The following is a 21,876-nucleotide window of genomic DNA, read 5'->3' as shown; positions in this document are numbered from 1 at the left end:
TCACACTGAAGTAGGTCAAAGCCAGGGTTTCTCCCTCTAATACAATAGATGGCTAAAGAGTACATAAGAAGAATTAAAGTATTATTGTGTACAACTTCTATTATGTACATATAATAAGTATGCATATCTTGGTTCACAACGTAAAATGTGTATTTCTTGCCTGGGTTCAGACCAAAAAATTTAGAAAAAAACCACTGAGATTCTAACCCTCTTATTTTACAGACAAGAAAACAGGCCTACCAAGTGAAGGTTGATTATTGCCAATCAAGCCACCAGTGCTGGGCTTGGCGCTTGGCCCTGGGTGGCCACTGTGCATAGTGATGCTACCAGGCCGGCCGACCTCCTTCTCCCCTGGAGAGGGAAAGGGAGAAGTGGACTCAAAATCACAGAGCAACAGAGGTGAGGGGACAGCGGGCCTCTGCTGAACTGTGAAGAGACGCACCATCAAGGTCAGGCACCTCCATTTTGGTCCCCATAAATGTACCCCATAAATGCCACCAGCCACACCTAGAACAAAATGGTTTTAATCAATTGCGTCACCTTCACTCTCCTGGGAGCAGAGCAACAAAAAGGCTCGGCTCCTGCCCCCAGAGGACAGTAAGGCTTGTGTGTCTCTCCACACTGCAGGGCCCAAGGCTTGGTGGGCGGGCGGGTGGTTGGGAGGCCGGGAGGGAATAGCAGGTGACTTGTACACAGGAAAGGTCAGTGGCTCCAGGCGGGTCCTGGGGCCCAGGACCCAGCCCCACTGCTCCCCCTCTCTCCCCGCCTGGCTAGAAAGGTCACAGAGGAGACAGGGGAGTAAGTCCCAGCAGCAGGAGCAGCAGCAGCTGTTTCCTTCACCAATAAATATACTTCATTACCAAGCGAGGAGAGAACGAGGGAGCGAGCAGAACGGGTGGGGAAGAGGGACTGAGGGGGGGGGTGGTAGAGAGGGGGAGAAGCTGCCACCTGTGTTGCTGGGATTAAAGCAATAAAGAGTTGGTGCCAGACCCCCCACCACTACCTTCACCACCACCCTGTCTTCTTAAAACTGTGAAAAAGATTTTCCCGTGGCCCTCTGGTCTCCAGGGCTGCTCTGCAGCTTGACTGAGAGGAGGCACCTGGCAAAGATGGGGCTGAAGGGGGGGGGGCGGGAAGAAGAGAGGCTGCTTCTCCCCAGAGGCTGCAGCTGGAGGGCTGGAAAGAGGAAGTGAGGAGGAGGAGGAGGAGGAGGAGGAGGAGGAGGAGGAGGAGGAGGAGGAGTGGTGGGGAGGGGGGAGGAGGAGGGGAGGATGAATGGCCGGCCTAGCGCCCAGGGGGCTGAGGGTAGGGAGGCTTGGTGTGTGGTAGGGTGAGTGCTGCATCCAGTGTAAAGCTTGGGCTGCTGAGGAGGGAGGGGCTGAGTTAGAGACTTTCCCACCCGAGACCCAGCCTCCCCTCGGAGCAGCAGGGACAGAGAGAGAAGCCATCACTTCTTTGGTCTTTGTGGCAGCTCAGCAGAAGGTGGGTGGAGGGCAGAAGGGCAGGGACCGCCACCTCAGCAAGAGTAGGCCTGGCCAGAGCTGGGCAGAAAGGTCACAGTGAGGCCGAGGAGCGCCCAGGAGTGTGGCAGGGCTGGCGGGGTGGGGGGTATGGTGCACTGCCCACTTTGCCAGGCCCTCAGGAAAGGCTAAGCCCGAGGCGGCTAATGAGAGCAGGTGCAGGGCCCAGAGTCAGTACTGTGTGGTGGAGGTGGGGAGGGGCAGGGGAGGATGCTCTGCTGCCCCCAGGCCTGGCCCACACTGGGGCTCACACTCTACCTTCTGCTCCCACCCTACACTGGTGGCCCTGAGGGAAGGTGGGACCCATCCCTTCTCAGAACCGTTCCTGAAGACACAGGGGACAAGCCTCGTTGGCCAGGAATCGTGGCACCAGGTCAAGGCTAGCCCTTACCAGACAGGAACATTCACCCCCCATCCCGCTGCCTCCTGGGGGCAGAGCAGCAGAGGGGTTCTGAGACTAGGAGGCCTCCTGGGTCCTGGAAGCAGGAGGTGGGCCTGCAGGGGCGGGGCTTACACATGGCTGGAGACAGTCAGAGGCAATCAGCCCGAGAGTTCGAGAGCCAGCGAGCTGTAGTAACCTCCCAGTCCCAATGCCAAACTAACAAAACGGGAAATGAAAACGAAACAAACAAAACAGAAACCTAAAACTGGGTAGGTGGGAAGACAAACTCAAACAGAACACCCTGACCTCCTGCTCAGGGCCGAGGTCCAGCCATAGCAGGGGTTGGGGACCTGGGCCTGGTGGGCCTAACTGGGCCGGCACTGCACCTGGCCCTCGGAGCTGTCCTCATCGTCAGAGGCCCCAGCGCCCCCGCTGCTCAGGCCCGTGATCCGGTAGCCCATGTTGAGCAGCATCACCTCCAGCGGGTCGGCGTTCATGCGCCGCTGGTTGGCCTGAGAGGCGCCTTCCATGTCTTCCACCACGCGGCCAGTGAGGTCTTCGCTCTGGGGGAGGGGCGAGCAGAGTTGTGAGTGGGTGGGTGGGGACGCTGAGCGTAGGCGCAGACTCAGATGGGGTGTGCAGGAGGGGACATGCTAGAGTAGCACACAGGGGCAGGTCACGGGCCCAAATATGGCTATGCACGAGGGGCAGAACACACACACGGGGCACACGGAGGGCGCACATACCGGCGTTGTTGAGGATACATCCTGAGCTATAGGGGGTCCTGGGCAACTCTGTTCTGCTACCACTTTCACATCCAGCTAGTCTCCCCTCCGCCACCCCCTCCTTTCAAGAGCTCTCTGCATGAAACTTTCCCTCTACAGAGGGTCTGTAGAGCCCAGGTGACCGCTGGTCTCATCTGTCCACCATTTGACTTCCGGTTCCTCAGCTGAGAAGGGGGGCGGGGGAAGGACCGGAGGGCTTGCCTACATATCAGAACCGGAAGGGACCACACTATCTCGAGTGTCCCTGAGGGATCAATACCCCACCGGCTTCACTGCCACACTCCTGACAGCAACCTGCGGAAGTGGTGCATCCATCCCATGCCCAGAGACCGCTGCAGCGAAAGCCCGTGGGCAGGGCAACCAGGTGACGGAGACCACCAGACTCCGAAGTCTGCACACGGTCCTTATGACTGAGGGACGGGCCACTGCACAGCCCCAAGGGACCCACCCGGGGTACACTGAGGGACCGTGTCAAGAGGGGGTGCTGGGGCTGCTCTGGCTCCCTTCTCTGTCTGCCTGCATCCCGAAGAGGAATTGTCTCATCTTCACAGCTAGCTTGGAGATAAGCTCCCGGAGGGCAGAACAACCAGAGCTTGAAGGCTCCCACCTTGACGGAGCCTTGGGCTCCTGGGTGAAAGCGATTGTCCTAGTGGCCTCCTGCCTCTGCTGGACTCATCCCCTTCCCAGCGCTCACAGGCCCAGCCCGGGGCCTGGCAGAGGCTCTACTCTCCTCCTTCCATGGCTTTGACTACGTCCCCTGCGCTCTCACCTCTGGCCGGGGATTCCAAAGCCGTACAACAGGGTCAATGCCGCTGGTGGCCAGGAAGCAGTAGCTGGGGTGCGGCTGCAGGCAGTTGACAATGGACTCATCTCCTTGAAGCACACGCACCAGATTGGTGGTCTCTTTTTCCCAGATGAAGAAGGAGCCATCGTCAGAGCCACTGATGATGTACTGAGCATTGCTGGTAGGGGGCCAAAAATAGGGAGAGCTCAGGTGGGCCATTCCCTTAGAGCCGCAAGCTGACGCTGCCTGGCTCAAGGCACGGCGGAGCGGGGTCTCCACTTCGGCACACGAGACTCTACTACATTCCACAGGGTCCACTTACTGTTCTCCGAAACTCAGGGTCAGGGTGACTTGGGTCCCCTCAAGATATTATCCCCAGAGTATGTTCATTCCCAGCTCTCAGGAGCCCCTTCTCCGACAAGTGCTTGCCCACAGCGCTCTGCCCACCTGGACTGACCCTTGAGGGGGGGGCCCAGGAGGCAGCGTCTTCCTTCACGGACACGTCTCTTCTGCCCCGAGTATGCGGTCTCTTCAGGACAGGGGCTTTGCCTCTCAAGGCCTGGGCACTGCTGTGAGCCCACGTGGCAGGCCAGGCTTCCCACCTCCAAGTGAGGAGGCGGGTCTCCACCTTCCTCGGCCGTGACCCTTTCATACAGCTCCTCGTGGTGTGCTGACACACCCGACCACAAAATGGTTTTCGTTGCTACTTCATCACTGTCATTTTTCTACTGTGATGAATCGGGCGACCCCTGTGAAAGGGTCATTCCACCCCCAAAGGCGCCTTGTTCCACAGGTTGAGAACGGCCGGTAAGGGCTTGTGCCTCACACTGCTGGCACAGGGCGACCAAGCACCCAGAAGAAGAGACCACAGAGAGCGGTGGGGGTAAAGGGGCCCCTGGCCCTGTGCCGGGTGGTTCCCCGACAATTCCTTGGACCAGCTCTCGTGGCTTCAGGTGGGCACAGCTTACTGCGTTTTCCTGAGGTTGACACAAGGCCGGCAGTGGGGGGCGCTGTGTGCCCAAAGGCAAACAAGCCAGCTAAAAGCATGATGTTCCCACCCCCATGCCATCTCCCTCTCCAGGGTCTCAGACCTGCCAAAGAAATTGGCCTCCTTGATGTCCGTCGTGGTGTTGCAGTGGCCGCAGTAGCGGAACTGATAGTCGTAACTGCGCTCCCTCAGCACCAGCTCATCCTCTGAGATGGAGTCCTTGCGGCTCGTGCTGCGCAGGCGGACGGGGCCGCCCCCACCAGCTCCCTTCTTCTCTTCTGGGGGCAGAGATCAAGGAATGGTGAGAGCCCTGTCCCTACCAGCCTGTCCTACCACCACAGGGCTTCCTGACGCCATCCCTACCCCCACAGAACTAGGAAAAGGCGGTAGGGAGTTATCTTTGGTTCTGGCCCTTGAAGATGCTCCAGAAGAGACCTCTGATGGTCCCAGAGTACCAGCCTTAGAGGCCCCAGATGCCTAGACTCAAGGCCTGTTCCTGCGGAGGGAGGGGAGGGGGGAAGGGAAGAGACAGGCAAGCAGAGTCCTGACTGGGGGATTTTTCTAACAAGAACACTCAAGTCCCACCTCTAACTATTTGGAAGGCAGGTTGTCATGGGCCCCAACTCTGTTTGGTTAAATGACTTGTGGGAAAAATCTCATTTTCCTCAGCGCTTTCAAAGTGCCTGTTGCTTTCTGCCCAGGGCCTTTCTTTGTCCCTGCTGGTCCCGAGGCTGGGACCTCTCCCTCCCTCCCACAGCTACACTCCGTGTCTAGTGAAGTCTTCTTCCTCATCCTTCAGGTCCCTTCGAGGAGTCGGCCTTCCTTCTCTCCCCATACACCTATCCAGTCTCAAGGTCCCATAGTGCTTGTCACAGCTTTTCCTGATTCAGAGCTGTGTCCCAGGGTCCAGCTGATGCTTGCCCATGGCAGGGGCTTGATGACAGACTTTCCATTAAACAAATGAATCATCACTTGGTTCAAGCTGCACAGGGAGAGGACAGAGCTGAGGGGCTCCCTCGGGGCTCTGTGCAGGCAAGTCAGTGAGTTCAGAGAGGCTGTGCTTCTCCCAAGGGCACACCAAAGCACCCGGTAGACCTGGGGCTCACACCCCGCACCCCACACCCGAGACCCTTCTACTGTTCTGGGCTGTGCCTCTGTGGCACTGTGCTAACTGGCAGTGGGGCAACCTGCTGCGGGCCCTGACTCCTGTGGTCAATGGAGGGGTCCAGGACCTGTCACTGAGCAGATGCGAAAGCCTAACTGTAACCCATGGGGCCTGACTCTTGGCTGCAGTCACCTCCTCTCCCGAGCACCCAGCACATTACATATGTAACTGCCGATCTTCAATCGAGACTCCGAGTGGGAGGGGCTCAGGGTCTCCTTTTCGGGTGAGCAAAGTGAGTCTTGAAAAGACCAAGTGACTGTCTCGGGTATATAGTTCTCAAAAAGCAACTGAACTCCGGCTTCTCCATTGTTCCCAGAACCATGTTCTCTCCAGAATGGCATGCAGCACCTCAAGAAGAGGGACAGCGACCCCTCCTTACTGCCCACTCACCACCATCGTTTTTGGAGAAGAGGGCAGCGGTGATGTCACGGCCCAGCGCGTCACAAGCACTGCTGTGGGCCTGCTCCGGGAACTTCCCTTTGAAGTCGTCCAGGCACTCCAGGGCCTCAGCCACGTACTTGAGTTCAAAGAGGCAGCGGGCCAGGCGGAAGTGTGCCTTCAGATGGCATGGATTTAGGGAGATGGCCTTGAGGCAGTCCCTCAGAGCATCATAGTGGTCACCATCCCTGGGAAGGCAGGGGGCACAGATTGGTGGGAGAGCAACATGGCAAGCAAGAGGTCCCCACTCAGTCTTCCAGCCTTCCTGTGGCCCCCAGCCCGAGACAGGTCTGGGAGGGACTCAGAGATGGGGAGCATCCAGGCTTAGACTCGCCGTCCCTCCCCAGGACCGAGAGACTGTTAAGGAGGTATTGGGATGCCCTCTGCTGGGCAGAGTGCAACTGTGCACCCACTCACCCCAGGCACCCGCAGCTCTGCAGCAGAAGGCCTGGCATCCTGCCCACCTCAGGCTCCCCAAGCCCGCCTTCCCTCTTCTTCCATCCACCTCCTCAAATCCCCCCCACCCCCACCCCGGCTGGCCCTCAAAGCCATGTCCGAGGCAGGGGGCCCTCAAGGACAGTTCTGTGGTCTGGGGAAGCCAGAAGTGCCAGGCTGGGAACTCAGGGCCTGAGCAGCAGGCAGCAAGCCCTTCGCCAGACCCCCGTCTGTCCTGGCTGACTGATCCAGAGCAGCTGTGGCCTCTGCCTCCTGGGGCTAGAGGATAGGGCCTGATGTCTGGCAGAGTCAGCGCTCTGGAAGCTGATGGCAAGGGGGGTTGTGAGCGCCTGGAGATCCAAGCCACCCCCACTCCTCTGGCCTCCGGAAGCATATGGATGAGAGGAATGGGGCTGTTTTTCCTGGGGGTGGGTGGGTGGTGGTGGTGGTGGCTTGGAAGCAGGGAGGGAGTTGAAAGAGAAGCCCCTCCTCTGCTGAGCCTGTGCCAAAATATAGGACACACATGCCCCAAGCCTCTCATCTGGAGAGTCAGGCAGCTCCCAGGAGCCACTTCTCGTCTAGAAGCTGAGTTTGCTTGTTGGTTTCTCTACCCCACTCCCAATCTGGGTATGGGTCTAAGATCCATGGGGCCAGGCAGCACTCCTTAGAGCCAAAAGGCCTTTACAGGACACAATAGAGGCAAGGCCCAGGAAGCACGGGCAGCATGGGGCCAGGGAACAGAATGGCTTGGAGGGCTGGCGTGGCCTGCGTCAAAATGAGTGGCTGTGATGAAGGAGCAGGCCCTGCTTGGAAACCCAATTACTGCCTGCAAGGTGCCCCTCGGAGTTCCTGGGGAGAGGGAGTTAAGCAGAGACCAGCCAGGAGCCAGGGGTGACAGCTCCTGCCGCGGCTAGGAGCAGATGGCGGCCCTGGGGAGACCAGCCTGGGACAGAATGTGACATTCTAGGGGTCACTGGCAGGCATGTGGGGATGGTGAGAGAGCAGGCTGGCTCCGAGGCTCACCCATCCTAGACTGGCTGCCAGATCAATCTCCCTGAAAGGACAGCCCGCGTCACAGCCCCCCCTGCTCACAACTCTTCAGTAGCTGCCCATCATCCGCTGAATGGAGGCCAACCCACCGCTCTGCATTCCAAGCCCTTCCCAGGCAGGCCCCAGGCTACCTCCCAGACTCATCGTCTGCCAGTCCCTTCCCGAACCCTGCTCCAGCCAAATGGATCTGCTGTTCTGCAAACAAGCCCTTCACTCAGCCCCCCACCCTGAAGCCTTTGTCTGCTTTCTACCCCTGGAATGTCCTTCCCCCAGTCTCCTGGACTAAGTCTGCTCAAATACAGAGCCTGTTCAGAGACCACATTTTCCTGAGGCTCTGCTGACCCCCAGCTAACAGGGCAGAACCTTCCCCGATGGCCACAGCACTCTACCGAAACCACGCACAGGACACCCTGCTTTGTGCCATTTGTGTGGAACTGTGTCCACAACCTTACTCTGTCCAGAGGCTGGGTGCTTTGGAGCACCGAAACCCAGAGTCTTTTTGTCCCAGCACATAGCGGGGGGCTGGAGAACATCCTGAAGGCACACATGGACTGGGACATCCTCAACCTCTCCCTGTAAGGACACAGGAGGGACATGGATCTAGCAGGCTAGCTCGCCTACATGTGGACCACTGTATTCCACCCAACGGTGGGGACAGAGAGGTGAACCGCTTCAAGATGGCCTCCACGTAATCATCTCCAGGTTTGGCTGCCCCTCGGCCATGGCCAACTCCTAATGTCTGGGTGCAGGCCTGTGGGGGTAGTGTCTTCCTGAGCCCCCACCTACTACCCCTGATAACTTGGGTGGGTTTCTTGAGCTTCCCTCTTTGGCCTGCCTGGTTATAGCCAGACGATGGCACACCAGCTGTCCTGTCTATCTGGGCAGAGCCAACGGATGCCAGACGGAGCAGAAATGGCTGTGGGCCCAGCTCTATCCATCTCTAGTCCTGGCCCTGCCTGGGGGATGGGGGCCTGCCTGTCTGCTGCCACTGCATGCAGAAGGCTGGGATCCTGACACCCTTAGAAGTTGAGGGGCTCTTCAGGGTAGGAACCCACTTCTTCATCTCTAGCTATGACACCCTTGCATGATCCACAACCACTTCTGACCTCTGTGAGCAATTTGGGGTGGGGGTGTTGATCTAAAGGCTGTAAGAGCGCTGAAAGCAAACCCAGGCACAAGGAATTGCAGAATCATGTCAGACAAACACCATTCCTCATTTTCCCCCAGCGAGGTGCCACGGTACCTCCTATTCAAGCCCGCCTTTCCTACATGGGATCGCCCATGGCTCTCTCAGCTCTGCCTTCTCTGGGGGCCAGAAAACTGCCCTGCAACTGCTTGTGAACATGTCTTTGTTCTATTTAACTGTGAGCTTCCTTGGTATTGGTGACTTACTGACTCGCGGGTCCAAGGGAGAGAGAGGTAGGAAGGAGAGGCCTGGGTGAGCCTAAGGAACCCCTAAATGCAGTAGGGTGCCAAAGTTTCCCTCCCTGGAGGGATCAGCAACCTTCGCTGTATTAGGCCCACTGCATTTTGGTCTGGTCGGTTCGTCCGAGGCTGCTCTGCACCACTCACTCACCACTTGCGCTTCATGTAGGCAGCAGCTCGGTTCCCATAGAGCATGGCATTGTGAGGGGCCCTTTGCACAGCCTTGCTGTAAAGCTGGATTGCCTGGGTCCACTGCTGGCAGGCAAAAGCCTCATTGGCTTGCTGTTTCACATGCTCCAGGTATGGGGGCAGCTCTACCTGGGGGCTGTGGAGGAAGCAGAACCTAGTTAAGGTAGTCGGAGGGAGTCTGCAGCCTGAGCCTGAGGACCACCTGGGTGTTCTTGGCTCATGGGATCTGCACTGCCCTCTGGAAGAGAAGGTCACTGCTATCCCTGGACTCGGCTCCTGTGAACACTAATAAGCCAAATTAAAGACGCTCTTGCCGATGGAGCCCAGAGAAAAACCAAGGAACAGAAATGACACTGTCATGGACATTCTGAAAGCAATTTCAAGTCAAACTCAAAGGCACAATAGTTTCCGATACCACCTGCTTCAGCCACCTCCATCTACGCTGAGCTAAACCTCTGATCATCCAAGTCCTTCTTATGGATCTCTCTAGAGCAGTGGTTCTCAACCCTCCTAATGCTGCAGCCCTTTCGTACAGTCCCTCATGTTGTGGTGAGCCCCCCAACCATAAAATTATTTTTGTTGCTACTTCATAACTAATTTTGCTACTGTTATGAATCCAGCAACCCCTGTGAAAGGGTTGTTTGACCCTCAAAGGGGTTGCAACCCACAGGTTGAGAACCGCTGCTCTAGAGAGCATCCCTGTTTCTCTTAAAGGGCTAAAGCACTTGAGCACCTGTGAATCAGTCTCATCTCAAAGCCCAGCACAGGGCCTGATGAGAATATGCTTACAGAGTGGAAAACAATATAGCAGGGACGGGGCATCTCTGGAGAAGGTTCTGTGTGGAGCCAGCCAGACCCTGGGCTTTGACCCCAGCAACAGCCAGACCCAGGGAGTAGAGCATCACTCTGTGGGTGACTTGGCATGCTGTGTGGTACAAGCAGAATTAGGAGCACGAGTCACCCTTCAGGAGCCCTGGTGGTGCCATGGTTACGCGTTGGGCTGTGACCAGCATGGTTGGCAGTTCGAAACCAGTAGCAGCTCCACAGGAGAATGACTGGACTTTCTACTGTTGCAGCCTTGGAGACCCCCGGGGGGGGCTATGAGGCAGCAATGACTATAGCTGCAGTGGGTCTGGGTTTGTGGAGTAGCCCTCCAGAAGCCTCTCCTCGGCAGTCTCCTCCCACCGAGGTATGTTTACTGGGTCTGCCCCTCCCGCCAGCCAATGGGGTGAAATTGGGGCTGGCCTCACCTAACGTGTCCTCTATTATCTGGAAGTCGGAAGCCATTGCTGTGCAGGTGCAGGCCGTTGGACACACCGTTGGTGGACATCTTGCCATTCTGGACTTCTGGCAGAGGGTGGGGAAAAAGAAAAACAGCAGCTCGGGAGGAGTCCCCAGTCCCCTCCTGGCAGCCCTCTAGCTTCCATCATTGTTGGTCTCACCATGGGGCTATTTTCCATGGGGGAGACCCATTCCCGGAAAGCAAGTTCTGCCAGAATGCCAGGCAATGGCATAAAGAAAAGCCTGTGCGCCCTCTGCTGGTTTGTGAGGGATACACCTTCTACTTGGCATTATCCACATCTGGGGGTAAGGAGGATGGAGATTGAGGCAAAGGAGAAAAGGGGGTAGGCAATTATTTAAGGCCCTCCAGAGAAAGCTGTGGAAGAGCCTGTCTTTCCAGAGGGAACTGGTGCTAAAGGCTGTGGTGCAAACCCAGGAACAGACCTCCCAGCCAAGGGAAAGGGGCAGGCTTCTCAGAACAGGTAGCACATATCCAAGTTTTCCAACAGAGATGCCTTATGGGAGAAGGGCTAAGCCCTGAACTTACCCCCTGAGGAGTGGCATTTTCGAGGCAAGAGGAAGGTATATGGCCGCTGTTTATACGTCAGGTCAAACAAATAGACCTAGAGTTGAGGGGCCAGGAGAAGAGATAGAAGTTATGGGGTATGAATGTTGGTGGACCACTAGTAAGGCATTGGTGACCCTTAAGACCCAGTCTTAGAATACAGTGAGGACTAAGCATGGCATGAGGCTCTGGGCCACCAAGCTAGGGCAGGAGGAGTTTCCAGGGGCAGCCCTTGGGCAGGAAAACCTTTCCAACTCCTAGCCCACAGGGTCAACTATCTGATCTGCCCAAATCCTTGCCTGAAAGACTAACTTTAACTACAATTGCAGGCTAACGTGGAAAAGGTGCTCAGACGTCACAAAACTAAATGCCTTGTTTTAGAGATGGGGAAACTGAGGTAGCATTACCAGTTAATGCTCTAGGTATATGAGAACCATCTATTACTACAAATGCTTATTAACCACTTACTTTGTTCCAAGAACTCTGCTAAGCGCTTTATCTGACTTAATTCACCGCAGAAACCGTCCTATAAAATTCAGAACTTACCCTATAGGTCAGTGTGAAACTGCCCTGTGGGTTTCTGAGACTGCAGCTGTTTACAGCAGTAGAAAGCCTTGTCTTGGAGCCGCTGGTAGTTTTGAACTACAGAACTTGCAGTTAGCAGCCCAATGCATAGTCACTATGCCACCTCCTTTCATAGATGAAGAGAGTTTAAGTAATTTATCCAGGGTCACAGAAGCAGTGAGTAATACAGCCAGAAGCCTCAAACCCAGACCCGTCTGATACCAGAACCTGGCTTCTAACCAACCCCCCCAGGCTGACTCTCCTCTGCTCCTCAGGCTGTCTTCACGACATGGAAAGCTCAGCTTCGTGAACCTGTAACTCTATTCTGAACTCAGCCACTTCCCTGCTCTCTCCACTCCATGTTCTCCTCCCCACATATAATTATGCCTTGCTTTGTAAGTCATCAAGGAGCCCTGGTAGCGAAGTGGGCTGTGAGTTGGGCTACTAACTACCCTGGTGATGTGATGGGCTATGAGGGGATGCTAATCCCAAGGTTGGTAGTTCAAAATCACTAACTTCTCTGTGGGAGAAAGATGGCTTTCTACTCCCATAAAAATGTAGTCTCAGAATCTCGAGGGACAGTTCTACTCTGTTCTATAGACTCGACTAGATGACAGTGAGTTAACCATTACCAGGCACTGGTACTAGGTATGGCACAGGCATTTTTTCTTCTTCTCACCTTACCACCCTGCATGGTAGTGATAGCATTTTAGAGATGAGGAAACGGAGGGTCAGAAAAATGAAGAGACTTGCTCAAAGTCCCAGTGCAGAGCAGTAAACAGTAAGCTAACACTGACAAACCAAAAACACTACGACCAGACAGGGCAGCTCTCTGGGAACCCCAACATGCTATGTCCCACATCTCACAAGAACCAGACTTCACTGCTTGTCCACCGCATGGATTGGAGGTGTCTGGGGGGGGGGGTGGTAAGGCTGGGTCCCCTGTGGCAGCCATACTTACCTGTTCCCCTCCCATGTTGACCAGCAGCTCTGTGCCGTTGGGGCTGAAGGTCACATAGGTAGCAACCAGCACTCTCAGACGATTATTGTAGTCAGGCAGCTTCACTGGCAGGTGACCTGTGGGGAGCAACCCAACTACTCTAGTGCGAGTTAGAGTCCCAGGCCCCAGCGAATGGGCAGGGGTGTATGAGCTCAGCGTAACTGATGAGGAGCTCAAGATGCCCTCCGTCAACGGCTTTAGAGTTTTTGTTAATTCTTTTTTTTTTTTTTTACTATCTCAGTCATTACAATCCCATTTTACAGAAAAGAAACTAAGGTTCAAGAAAGTTGAATAATTTGTCAAAGGTTTCACAGCAGCCAACGGCAGAGCCAGGATTAAGATTCAGTTCTGTCTGAGTGTAAACCCTGGCTCTTAACTACCATGCTCTGCTACCTCCTTGCAGAGTCCCAGAAGAGTGTGGACCAGAGAGAGGCAGAGCCCTACCTGCTACATAATACTGGACGGCGCCATCTGGAAGGGGCTTCTGTCGGTCACAGAAGGTGTGCACACCTGCGGAAGGGCTCTGCTTCACACTCTTTCTGTTAGGAAGGCAAACCAGACAGGTTACAATCCCTAGCTAGACAAGATGACGTTCCCTAGAGGAAAACCCAGGCTTGTGTCTCTGAGGGAGAGAACGGAGACACCTTCCTCACTTGGTCATGGAAGCTGTCTTAGTCCTCAGGCCATCCTATTACCGCTGCTTTACAGATGCGCCCTCTCTAAGTTACACCGTGTGTGAGAACAGCTCTAATGTCTCTCAAACCCACAAAAAAAAGGAAAGCAGGCCGGACTCTCCTGCATCTGAGTCCATTGGAAGCCCAGGCTGGGGAGATGCTCAATTCTGGAACTTCCACTTTTGTCTAAAAAAGTAAAATAAGGACAAAATAATAATAATTATAAATTACCGAGGGTTCATGGGGCGGGGGGAGGAAGCAGGGAGAGAAGGGAAAAATATGAGGAGTGGATACCAGGGGCTCAAGTAGAAAGCAAATGTTTTGAAAATAATGAGGGAACCAAATGTACAAATGTGACTGGCACAATGGATGTATGTGTGGATTGTGATAAGAGTTGTACAAGCCCCCAATGATTTAATTTAAAAAAATTAAAAAAGATAAGGTTACATGTACCACGCCACTCCCCAAAATAACAACAAACTACGAGATAACCTATAGAAACACTCATAATATTCCAAGCAAAAGGTCTACGAGAGAATTTTACACAGTGATTTCTTTTAGGTCATGGGATTATAATTTATAAATTTTCCTATTTTCCAAATTAAGCATGCATGACATTTTTCTCGATCATAAATTAAAACAAACAGCCCTCCTCAAGAAGAAGGAGACATGGCAGCGAGGCAGGGGCAGCAGGCTCCAGGGAGCGCTGCGGCGGGGGCTGCTGTGCGTACCTGTGGTTGTGGATCATGCGGATGTCGTAGAGCCGCACAAAGGGCCCGCTGGCCCCCACGGCCAGGCAGTTGTTGTCCTGCGGGTTGACAGTGAGGCACTTAGCCTCCACCAGCTGCCCGCAGTACTCTGTCAGGTCGATCAGCACTTCTGAGTGCTTGCTGTTCTCCCGAAGGTCATACTGGCTGCGAGAGAGGACAGAGTTAAGGGAACTGGGCTTGTGTGGAAGACAGGGGAGAAGCAAAGGCCTTGTCATGTAAGGGGATTCTTGGGAGGGGCGCTGGGCCAGTTCGTAAGCCATAAGAATGTCAAAAACCACTCCCATTTCTTGAGTGCCCATGATACACCAGCACTGTCTCAAGATGTCCTGTACTCTGTTTTGTTCTAACACACTTTTTAGGGTGGCCACTACTACAGTTTTCTCAAACCGATGTCAGTGTTATTGCTACTATTACTATTATTGCTGACTCGAGAACATGTCTTGTGTCTATTACTGTTCCTGTTTGACAGGTGTCCCTGAAGAAAACGTCACATAACCCATGTGCACTATTAGAACACCGAGAGTCAAAGAAGTTACAGAACAGGCCCAGGATGACACAGCTGGAAAGGGCCAATCCTAAGACTGCCTTTTCACCACTCTGCTCTGCATCTTCCTGATCTAGTTGAGGAAACAAAGGAAGTAAGGAGGTGACAGTAAAGAGAATCAGAGGTGATCCAAGAGTGACCGAGGGAAGCTTGAGCAGACTTGCTCGACAGCAAGACCGCTCCAGCCAGGCAGTAAGGTGGTGCCAAAGACCCTGTCCAGCAACTGCAAACTCTGATTTCCACCCTCTTTTTTTGGCTGCTAATACACAGGTACATTCCAAAGGCGGGGTGCTTGGGGTGATGGTGGTATAGCCTATGCACTCCCCACCTCGTGCTTAGACATCTGCAATTCTTTCCCTTTGAAAAACACTTCAGTATGACACCAGGATTAATGAACCCAGAGGGACAGCAAGTAAAGGAAGACTGGAGGGGCTCGGGGAGGGGGGAGGGGGAGAGGGTGGAGGATAGAGTGGTGGTGGTTGGGTTAAAGGGACCCGATGTCAAAGAGTCCATCTAGGAAAAGAATGGTTGGAAACAGACTGTGGTAGCAATTGTACAATTCTACTTGACGTGATTGAAATATGGAATATGTTATATGTATTAAATCCCAAATTAAAAAACCCCCAACATATTTCATTATGGTGACATACATCTAACAGGGGATTTGCCACATCAACCATTTTTGTATGTACAACTCAGGGACGTTAATTACATTTGCCGTGTTATGCAACTACCACCACCATCTGTTTCCACATTTTTCATCACCCTTAACAGAACTCTGTCACCCTGATCTGCAATGATTTCTTCACAATTACACCTTCTTTCCAAGTCATCCTTACCAGACTGCTCTTCCTAAAATATGAAAACACTACCCCTCTGCTAAAAACAACATGTATGTGTATTACACATTATATATACATACATACACACATATATAATATGTACATGTTTTGCAGAGATTCTTCAGTACTAGCATGAGGTCCAAACTCCTCAATCTGGTTTTTCTCCCCCAACAGTTTTATTGGCTTATAATTCACATATCATACAATAGTTCAATCACATCAAGAAGAATTGTACAGTCATTACCACAATCAGTTTCAGAACATTTTCTTCAATCTTGCACTCATCGTTATTAGCTTCCAATTTTCCCCAACCTCCTGTTCAGTCTGGTCTTCAAGACCCGATTTCACATACTTCAGATTTTACTCACCAGTTTTTTAAACCCGAGTCATTACAACTGTAGAGCTCCTGAGCATGCGCACACATTTGTCCCTGCCTTCACAAACTCTGCCCAGTCTAACGAGTCCTAGCTACTTTCCTTGTCTGCCCATTCTGCCTATTCTTTAAGGCCCAGCTCAGGGCTCTCATGTGCTGCTACGGTGCCAGCTCTGATCATACGCAGAGGGCACGATCCTGAGCAATCTCCTGGCTGCTCCACTCCCACTAGCTGGCTTTAAGCAGTATGGTGAGTGAAGAGCACCAAGTGCCACATACTGTTTGGCCCACCACTGACCGAGAGCTTTCTAACTTCCACGTACTACGATTGGGTTTTACATGCATGATCTCCATTTAATGGCCAATTTCCATTTTAAAGATCAGCAAACTGAGGTGAAGTGACTTTCTTTAAACACTGACTGAGAAAGCCAGGATCTGACTCTAGGGCCACAGCCAAGAACTAGACAGACATGGGGCTGACAGACGTTTACTAATCATTGAGGGATACAGATGAGGGCTATAGAGGGATCTCATTAACAACTATAGATGGCCATCAGAATTACTGAGCACAGTTTGTGTGGTAAGATAAGAATCATCTCGGATCTATTTTAAACAGGTGGTCAGGAAAGCGCAGGCTTTTAAACAGACATCCTTAAGGAAGCAGGGTTGGACATGGACTAGCAGAGGAAGAGCAAATGTGAAAGCCCAGAGGAAGGAAGTAGAGACCTTGTGCACTTGAGGTGGTGAAGAGGTCAGCAGATCCGGAGGCAGCACAAAGTAGGTGCTATGAATTAAATTATACCCCCAAAATATGTACTGTAAATCTTAACCTCTAGGCTGTGGTTATAATCCCACAGAGGAACAGGTTATCTTTGCTCTGAGCAAGATTAGTGTAGGTGTGTCTTGAGTCAATCCCTTTTGTGATATAAAAGAGATTAAATAAGTGAGCACAGGAGATCTTCGAGAAACCAGGACCGGAAGCTGGAGACCGGGAGAGCCTAGAGAGAGATAGAGATGAGGGAGGCAAGGCCTTCCTCCAGAGCCTATAGAGAGAGAGAGAGAGAGAAAGAGATGAGGGAGGCAGGGCCTTCCTCCAGAGCCTAGAGAGAGAGAGATGGGGGAGGCAGGGCCTTCCTCCAGAGCCTAGAGAGAGAAAGAGATGAGGGAGGCAGGGCCTTCCTCCAGAGCCTAGAGAGAGAGAGAGATGATGGAGGCAGGGCCTTCCTCTAGAGCTTAAAGAGAGAGAAAGAAATGAGGCGGGCAGGGCCTTCCTCCAGAGGCTTCCTAGAGACGACACCCTAAATTTGGACTTTTAGCCTGCTAAATTGTGAAAAGAGATATGTCTGTTTGTTAAAGGCATACACTTGTGGTGGCCTACTCGTTACGAGTTGGGCTGCTAACTGCAAGGTCAGCAATTCAAAACCACGAGCCGCTCAGTGGGAGGAAGATGAGGCTTTCTGTTCACACTTCTACCCTGCTCTATGGGGTCACTGTAAGCCGAAAATGACTCGACGGCAGTGAGTTGATTTGAGAGCGTCAAGACAACAGGCTTGGAGGGGACGATGAGGGTAGGATAAGCACAGGATCCCAGCGGAGTTTGTACACAAATGACAAACGAGACTGGAACTCTGCTGACAGGAAGGAGCCAGTCTTCCTTGAGGCAAGCAGAGGGTCAAGTGGGAGGGGGAGGCACAGGCCCTTACCGGATAAGCCCATCCTCAGCAGCACTCCAGAATGTGTTGGGCCACATGGGCGCCGTGGCGATGCGCTTCACCCGGTTCGTGTGGTCTCCAAACATGTGGATCGTCTCCTTTACTGTCAGGTCATGGACATGCACCTTGGAGTCAGCTGCCCCCGTGATCAAGATGCGGTCCCCAGCATGAGGCAGGAACTGCTCAGTAGAGAGTAGAGAAGAGATTGGCTGGTCAGGTCAGAGACTAGCCAGAATATCCGCACTCTTTCTCAGACAAGAAAACAGGCCCATGTACGACAAGACACTGAAAGTCCTCTGAACCCAGCAGGAAACTGTAAGGCTAAAGGACACCCTCAGGATACATACCTTTACTTTGCCAAAATGGTCTTGACCTATGTAAAATTGGACTACCTGAGAAGCTGCCTTTGATTCTTCCACAATAAGAACCGTTCCCATTTCACAAGTGTCCACCAGGTGCTAGACACCAAGGGTGTGCATTGTCTTTTTGGAACTTAAATCAGTTACTAGGTGCCATGGAGTCGATGCTAACTCACAGCCACTCCATGCGTATCAGAGTCTAGCTGCTCCATGGGGTTCTCCACGGCTGATCATTTGAGGAGAACCTCAGGTCTTTCTTCTAAAGCACCTCTGGGTGAACTCACACCTCCGGCTTCCGGGATAGCAGCTGAGCACGAACAATTTGCACTACCCAGGCAGGGACTCCTGATCCTTAGGATAAGCCCTTTAAAAACTCAGATTCAGCATTAACATTCAGCGTCTTTTGGACTCCCGTATGCCATGCTGCTTCACAATGACTTAATCTGGAGTTGAATAAATTGGTCTTAAAATAAAAATGAGTTTCAGTGTATTGAGGGAACGACTGTTTCAAATCGGTTTAAATGTTTCTGGAAAACACTGAGAAAGATAAAAGAAATAATGCCAAAAGAAAAAAGGACTTGTAGAAATGCTCAGAGTAGTGCTCTTCTTTGTCCTAACCAGCACTAGAAATGGCCAACCAAGAGACACGCCTGGGGGAAGGAGAGTTCCTTCCGGCCCACAAGGCAGCTGCGCGCTGGTGGGAGATGATTCTGCATTTAAGCTGTTCCAGTCCCACACGACTTTTAGTGTAAAAGCAACAATTATTCTTGCCACGTACGCTTCTCATCAGGGTAAGGACTAGTTAAAATGGACAGGATTTAGTCCTTTCTGGAGGGAGCTTGTATGTCAGCCACACAGTAAAAACCATCCGGTAAGCTTTTTACAAAGGCCAGTCTGCTGACAGACTCACCACACCCTGAAGTTGCCACCAGGGGGAGCTCGTGGGTCAAATATGCCGAAAACCCCAAAACAAAAACAAAACTTCACTGCCATGCAGTCAATTCTGACTCTCAGCGACTCTATAGAAACAGAACTGCCCTGTGCGTTTCCGAGATGGTAATCTTTCCCACAGTAAAATTTATCTTTCTCCCACAAAGCAGCTGTTGGCTTTGAACTGCTGACCTTTTGCAGTAAGTAGGCCAACACATAATCCACTAGACCACTGGGGCTCCATGTGTTTAATAGAGTCATGGTATAGTTCTATTACCAAGAGAGAGAATTCTCCTCCAGAAATCTAAGACCCCAAACCTAACTCACTGTCATAGAGTCCATTCCAACTCGTAGTGGCCCTGTAGCAGCGGTTCTCAACCTGAGGGTCCGCGACCCCTTTGGGGGTGGAACGACCCTTCACAGGGGTCGCCCGATTCATAACCGTAGCAAAATGACAGTGATGAAGTAGCAACAAAAATAATGTGATGGTTGCGGGGTCACCACCACATGAGCACCTGTATTAAATTAAATGGTCATGGCATGAGGAAGGTTGAGAACCATTGCTCCCTAGGTCCGAGTAGAATGTTTTTGTGGGGTTTCCGAGGCTTTACATCCTCACAGACGCAGGAAACACCATCTTTTCCCACAGAGTGGTGGGTAGGTTCAAACAGCCAAACTTTTAAGTGGCAGCCCTGTGCTTCCTCCACTGCACCATCCAGGGGCCTTGTGCAGACCGAAACTAGTCCTAAAACTTTCAGAGGCTGGAAGACATCTCTGTTGACCATGAAAGAGGTGAAGAGTATGATTTCATTTCTAAAAGGGACAATTTGTCTTAAGATAAATTGCAATCGTAGAAATTCATCTGGAATTGAGAACAAAGAGTTTAGGCAAACAATAGGTTCTGAGCTTTCTAGTCTGCTCTCTTGTTCAGGTACCTTGTAGTTCTTCACAATATTAATTAGGACATTATTTATTAGATCAATGAGGCTTTCTACAGTGCAGTCTGAAATCTATGATCTAATCTCAGAGCTTGAAAAGTCCTTAAAGGTCATTTCCTCCAACCTTCCACTCAAGAGACGACGTTCTCCAGCGCTACAACCCATTTTCCAGAGGGCCCGTTTCCTCTTTTCCGAATATCTCAAAGCCTAGACATTATTTCCCCTACACTAGACCTATATTTACTTCTGTGAATGTGCTAGTCTGTTCTCTGGGACCCTAAAGGACAAATCTCATATAACTTCCACATAACAGGGCGTCAAAGGTCTGGAGATATTTGACAAGTTCTCTTCTCATCTTTCCTCAGCTCAACCTCCCTCCATCAACAAACCAGCAGAGTCATTTCCTACAGAAAGGTGGAATGATTAAAAATACGTGTGTGATGTGCTTTTAACAGTTATCTCACTGAATTGTACTAATAACTGTGTGGACTGCTACTTCCATTTACAGATGTAAAAACAGGCTCAGAGAGATAGGTGACTGGCCCAATTCACATAGCATCCAAATGTAAGCCTGCCTGCTATCAAAGTTCATGTTCGAAACCGTATCATAACCGTAACCATCACCATCCCCATATGTACACATTCATTTACATTGGCTTCTTGGATCTACCAGAGTGCGCAGACTATGGCAAAAAGATGAAGCTTTAAGAATTCTCGGCTCCAAAGAGCATCTCTGAATCTGACTCCAACACACACACAGAGCTGACTGGGCCACACAGCCAGTTTACTGCTCTTTATTTGCATGGCTTATCCTGCTCACCTTGACAGAGAAAATATTTGCAGTGTGTCCGGTGTGCATGGAGAGCAGCTTCTTGTGGTGCAGCGGGTCCCACACGATCGTATGCTGGTCATCAGAGCCGGACGCCAACAAGCTGCGAGCAGAGTGAGTACTTCTGACCTCTCCTCAAGTTCCCATGCTCCCAGCCCCCACCCGTCCCCCCATGAAGAGTTAGTTACAAAGACCTTAAACAGTAGATGCTACAACATTTAAGATTATCTCATAAACATTCATTGATCCTCTTCTCTTTTGTCCTGAGAATTTCCTGATATTTAAAACCATGTAACTTCTCAAAAAAAAAAAAAAAAAAGCATCCAACCTTCCACCCTTCTGGGATTAACTGCGTAACTGCGTGTTGAAAATACAGCCTCGGGTTGGCGTGTGAGAGAGCAGGGCTCGCTCTTCATTTGGGTGCGTTCTCTTCCTCTGGTCTACTAAGAGCAATGAGCCCCCTCTGTGTAGTCTCCCCCTGCTCTTCTCCAGCACCATTTCTACGTGTGTCAGGTCATACTTACTCTCCTTTCTCGTTCCACTCCAGACAGTTCACGCATCCTGAGTGACCCTGAGGGAGCAAATGGAAGGGGCAGGAAGAGAGTTGGTAAAAAGTTCTTCTGGGAAACTCCACATGGAGAAGGAGAATTGAAAAGGTAAAACCACCTTTTTACTTCTCTCTCCCCCAGATGCACAGAAGTGACCAGACTTGGGTTAAATTGCCTAGTATGTTACATCGGAGGCAGAGGAGAACGGCCCTTTTGGGTTTCTAAGACCTTCAATCTTCCCGGGAGTGGGGGACTTCGTCTTTCTCCCGTGGAGCGGCTGGTGTGTTCGAATCACTGACTCTGTGGTTAGCAGCTCAATGCATGTCCACCAGGCGTCAGAATCAACTCAGTGGCAGTGAGTTTTGTTTTATTTTGAGAGATTCTTATAATCTATAAAATGCTTTCACATTCATGTTACTTGCATCATAAAACACAGGTTTCTTTGACTCTATTTTGAAGACAAGTTAAATGAAGTTCAGACAATAGTGAGATGTTCTTACCACTAGTCAGGACATGCCATCAGCCACAGTCCATGTGCCCAGGAGAACATTTGATCCAAGGGCAGCCAATTAGCTGGTATGTTATTTTACACTTATTTATTCATTTAATGAGCGCCCACTGCATGCCAGGGATACACCAGTCCACTAAACTGAGTCTCTGGTTGGGTAGAACTTAAGGAAGTGGAGCCTAGTAAAGTAAGGTACTCAAGCTAGAAACCTGACCTTGGGAATCTAAATGGAGAAACAATTTAGCAGCAAATACCGAAGTTGAAAACATACACAGAAA

At 51.8% G+C, this 21,876-nt stretch overlaps 1 protein-coding gene across 1 annotated transcript in view; it reads right to left on the bottom strand.

Moving 5' to 3' along the window:
* Positions 1–508: 508 nt before the first annotated feature.
* The window catches only part of WDTC1 (WD and tetratricopeptide repeats 1), a 71,668-nt gene continuing 50,300 nt past the window's right edge, over positions 509–21,876 (bottom strand). Inside the window, exons 4-16 of the mRNA XM_075552939.1 lie at positions 21,067–21,113; positions 20,534–20,645; positions 17,478–17,665; positions 13,977–14,159; positions 13,016–13,110; positions 12,533–12,648; positions 10,990–11,065; positions 10,412–10,508; positions 9,124–9,297; positions 6,015–6,250; positions 4,563–4,737; positions 3,457–3,649; positions 509–2,465 (exon numbers count right to left, since the gene is read on the bottom strand). Coding sequence (XP_075409054.1) covers positions 2,268–2,465; positions 3,457–3,649; positions 4,563–4,737; positions 6,015–6,250; positions 9,124–9,297; positions 10,412–10,508; positions 10,990–11,065; positions 12,533–12,648; positions 13,016–13,110; positions 13,977–14,159; positions 17,478–17,665; positions 20,534–20,645; positions 21,067–21,113 — 1,890 coding nt within the window. The 3' untranslated portion in view covers positions 509–2,267. The remainder of the gene's footprint in view (positions 2,466–3,456; positions 3,650–4,562; positions 4,738–6,014; positions 6,251–9,123; positions 9,298–10,411; positions 10,509–10,989; positions 11,066–12,532; positions 12,649–13,015; positions 13,111–13,976; positions 14,160–17,477; positions 17,666–20,533; positions 20,646–21,066; positions 21,114–21,876) is intronic.

The sequence above is a fragment of the Tenrec ecaudatus genome, chromosome 1, assembly GCF_050624435.1.
Source record: "Tenrec ecaudatus isolate mTenEca1 chromosome 1, mTenEca1.hap1, whole genome shotgun sequence".
Lineage (NCBI taxonomy): Eukaryota > Metazoa > Chordata > Mammalia > Afrosoricida > Tenrecidae > Tenrec > Tenrec ecaudatus.
The sequence above is the reverse complement of the archived record's forward strand: the minus strand, read 5'-3'. Positions and strand labels throughout refer to the sequence as shown.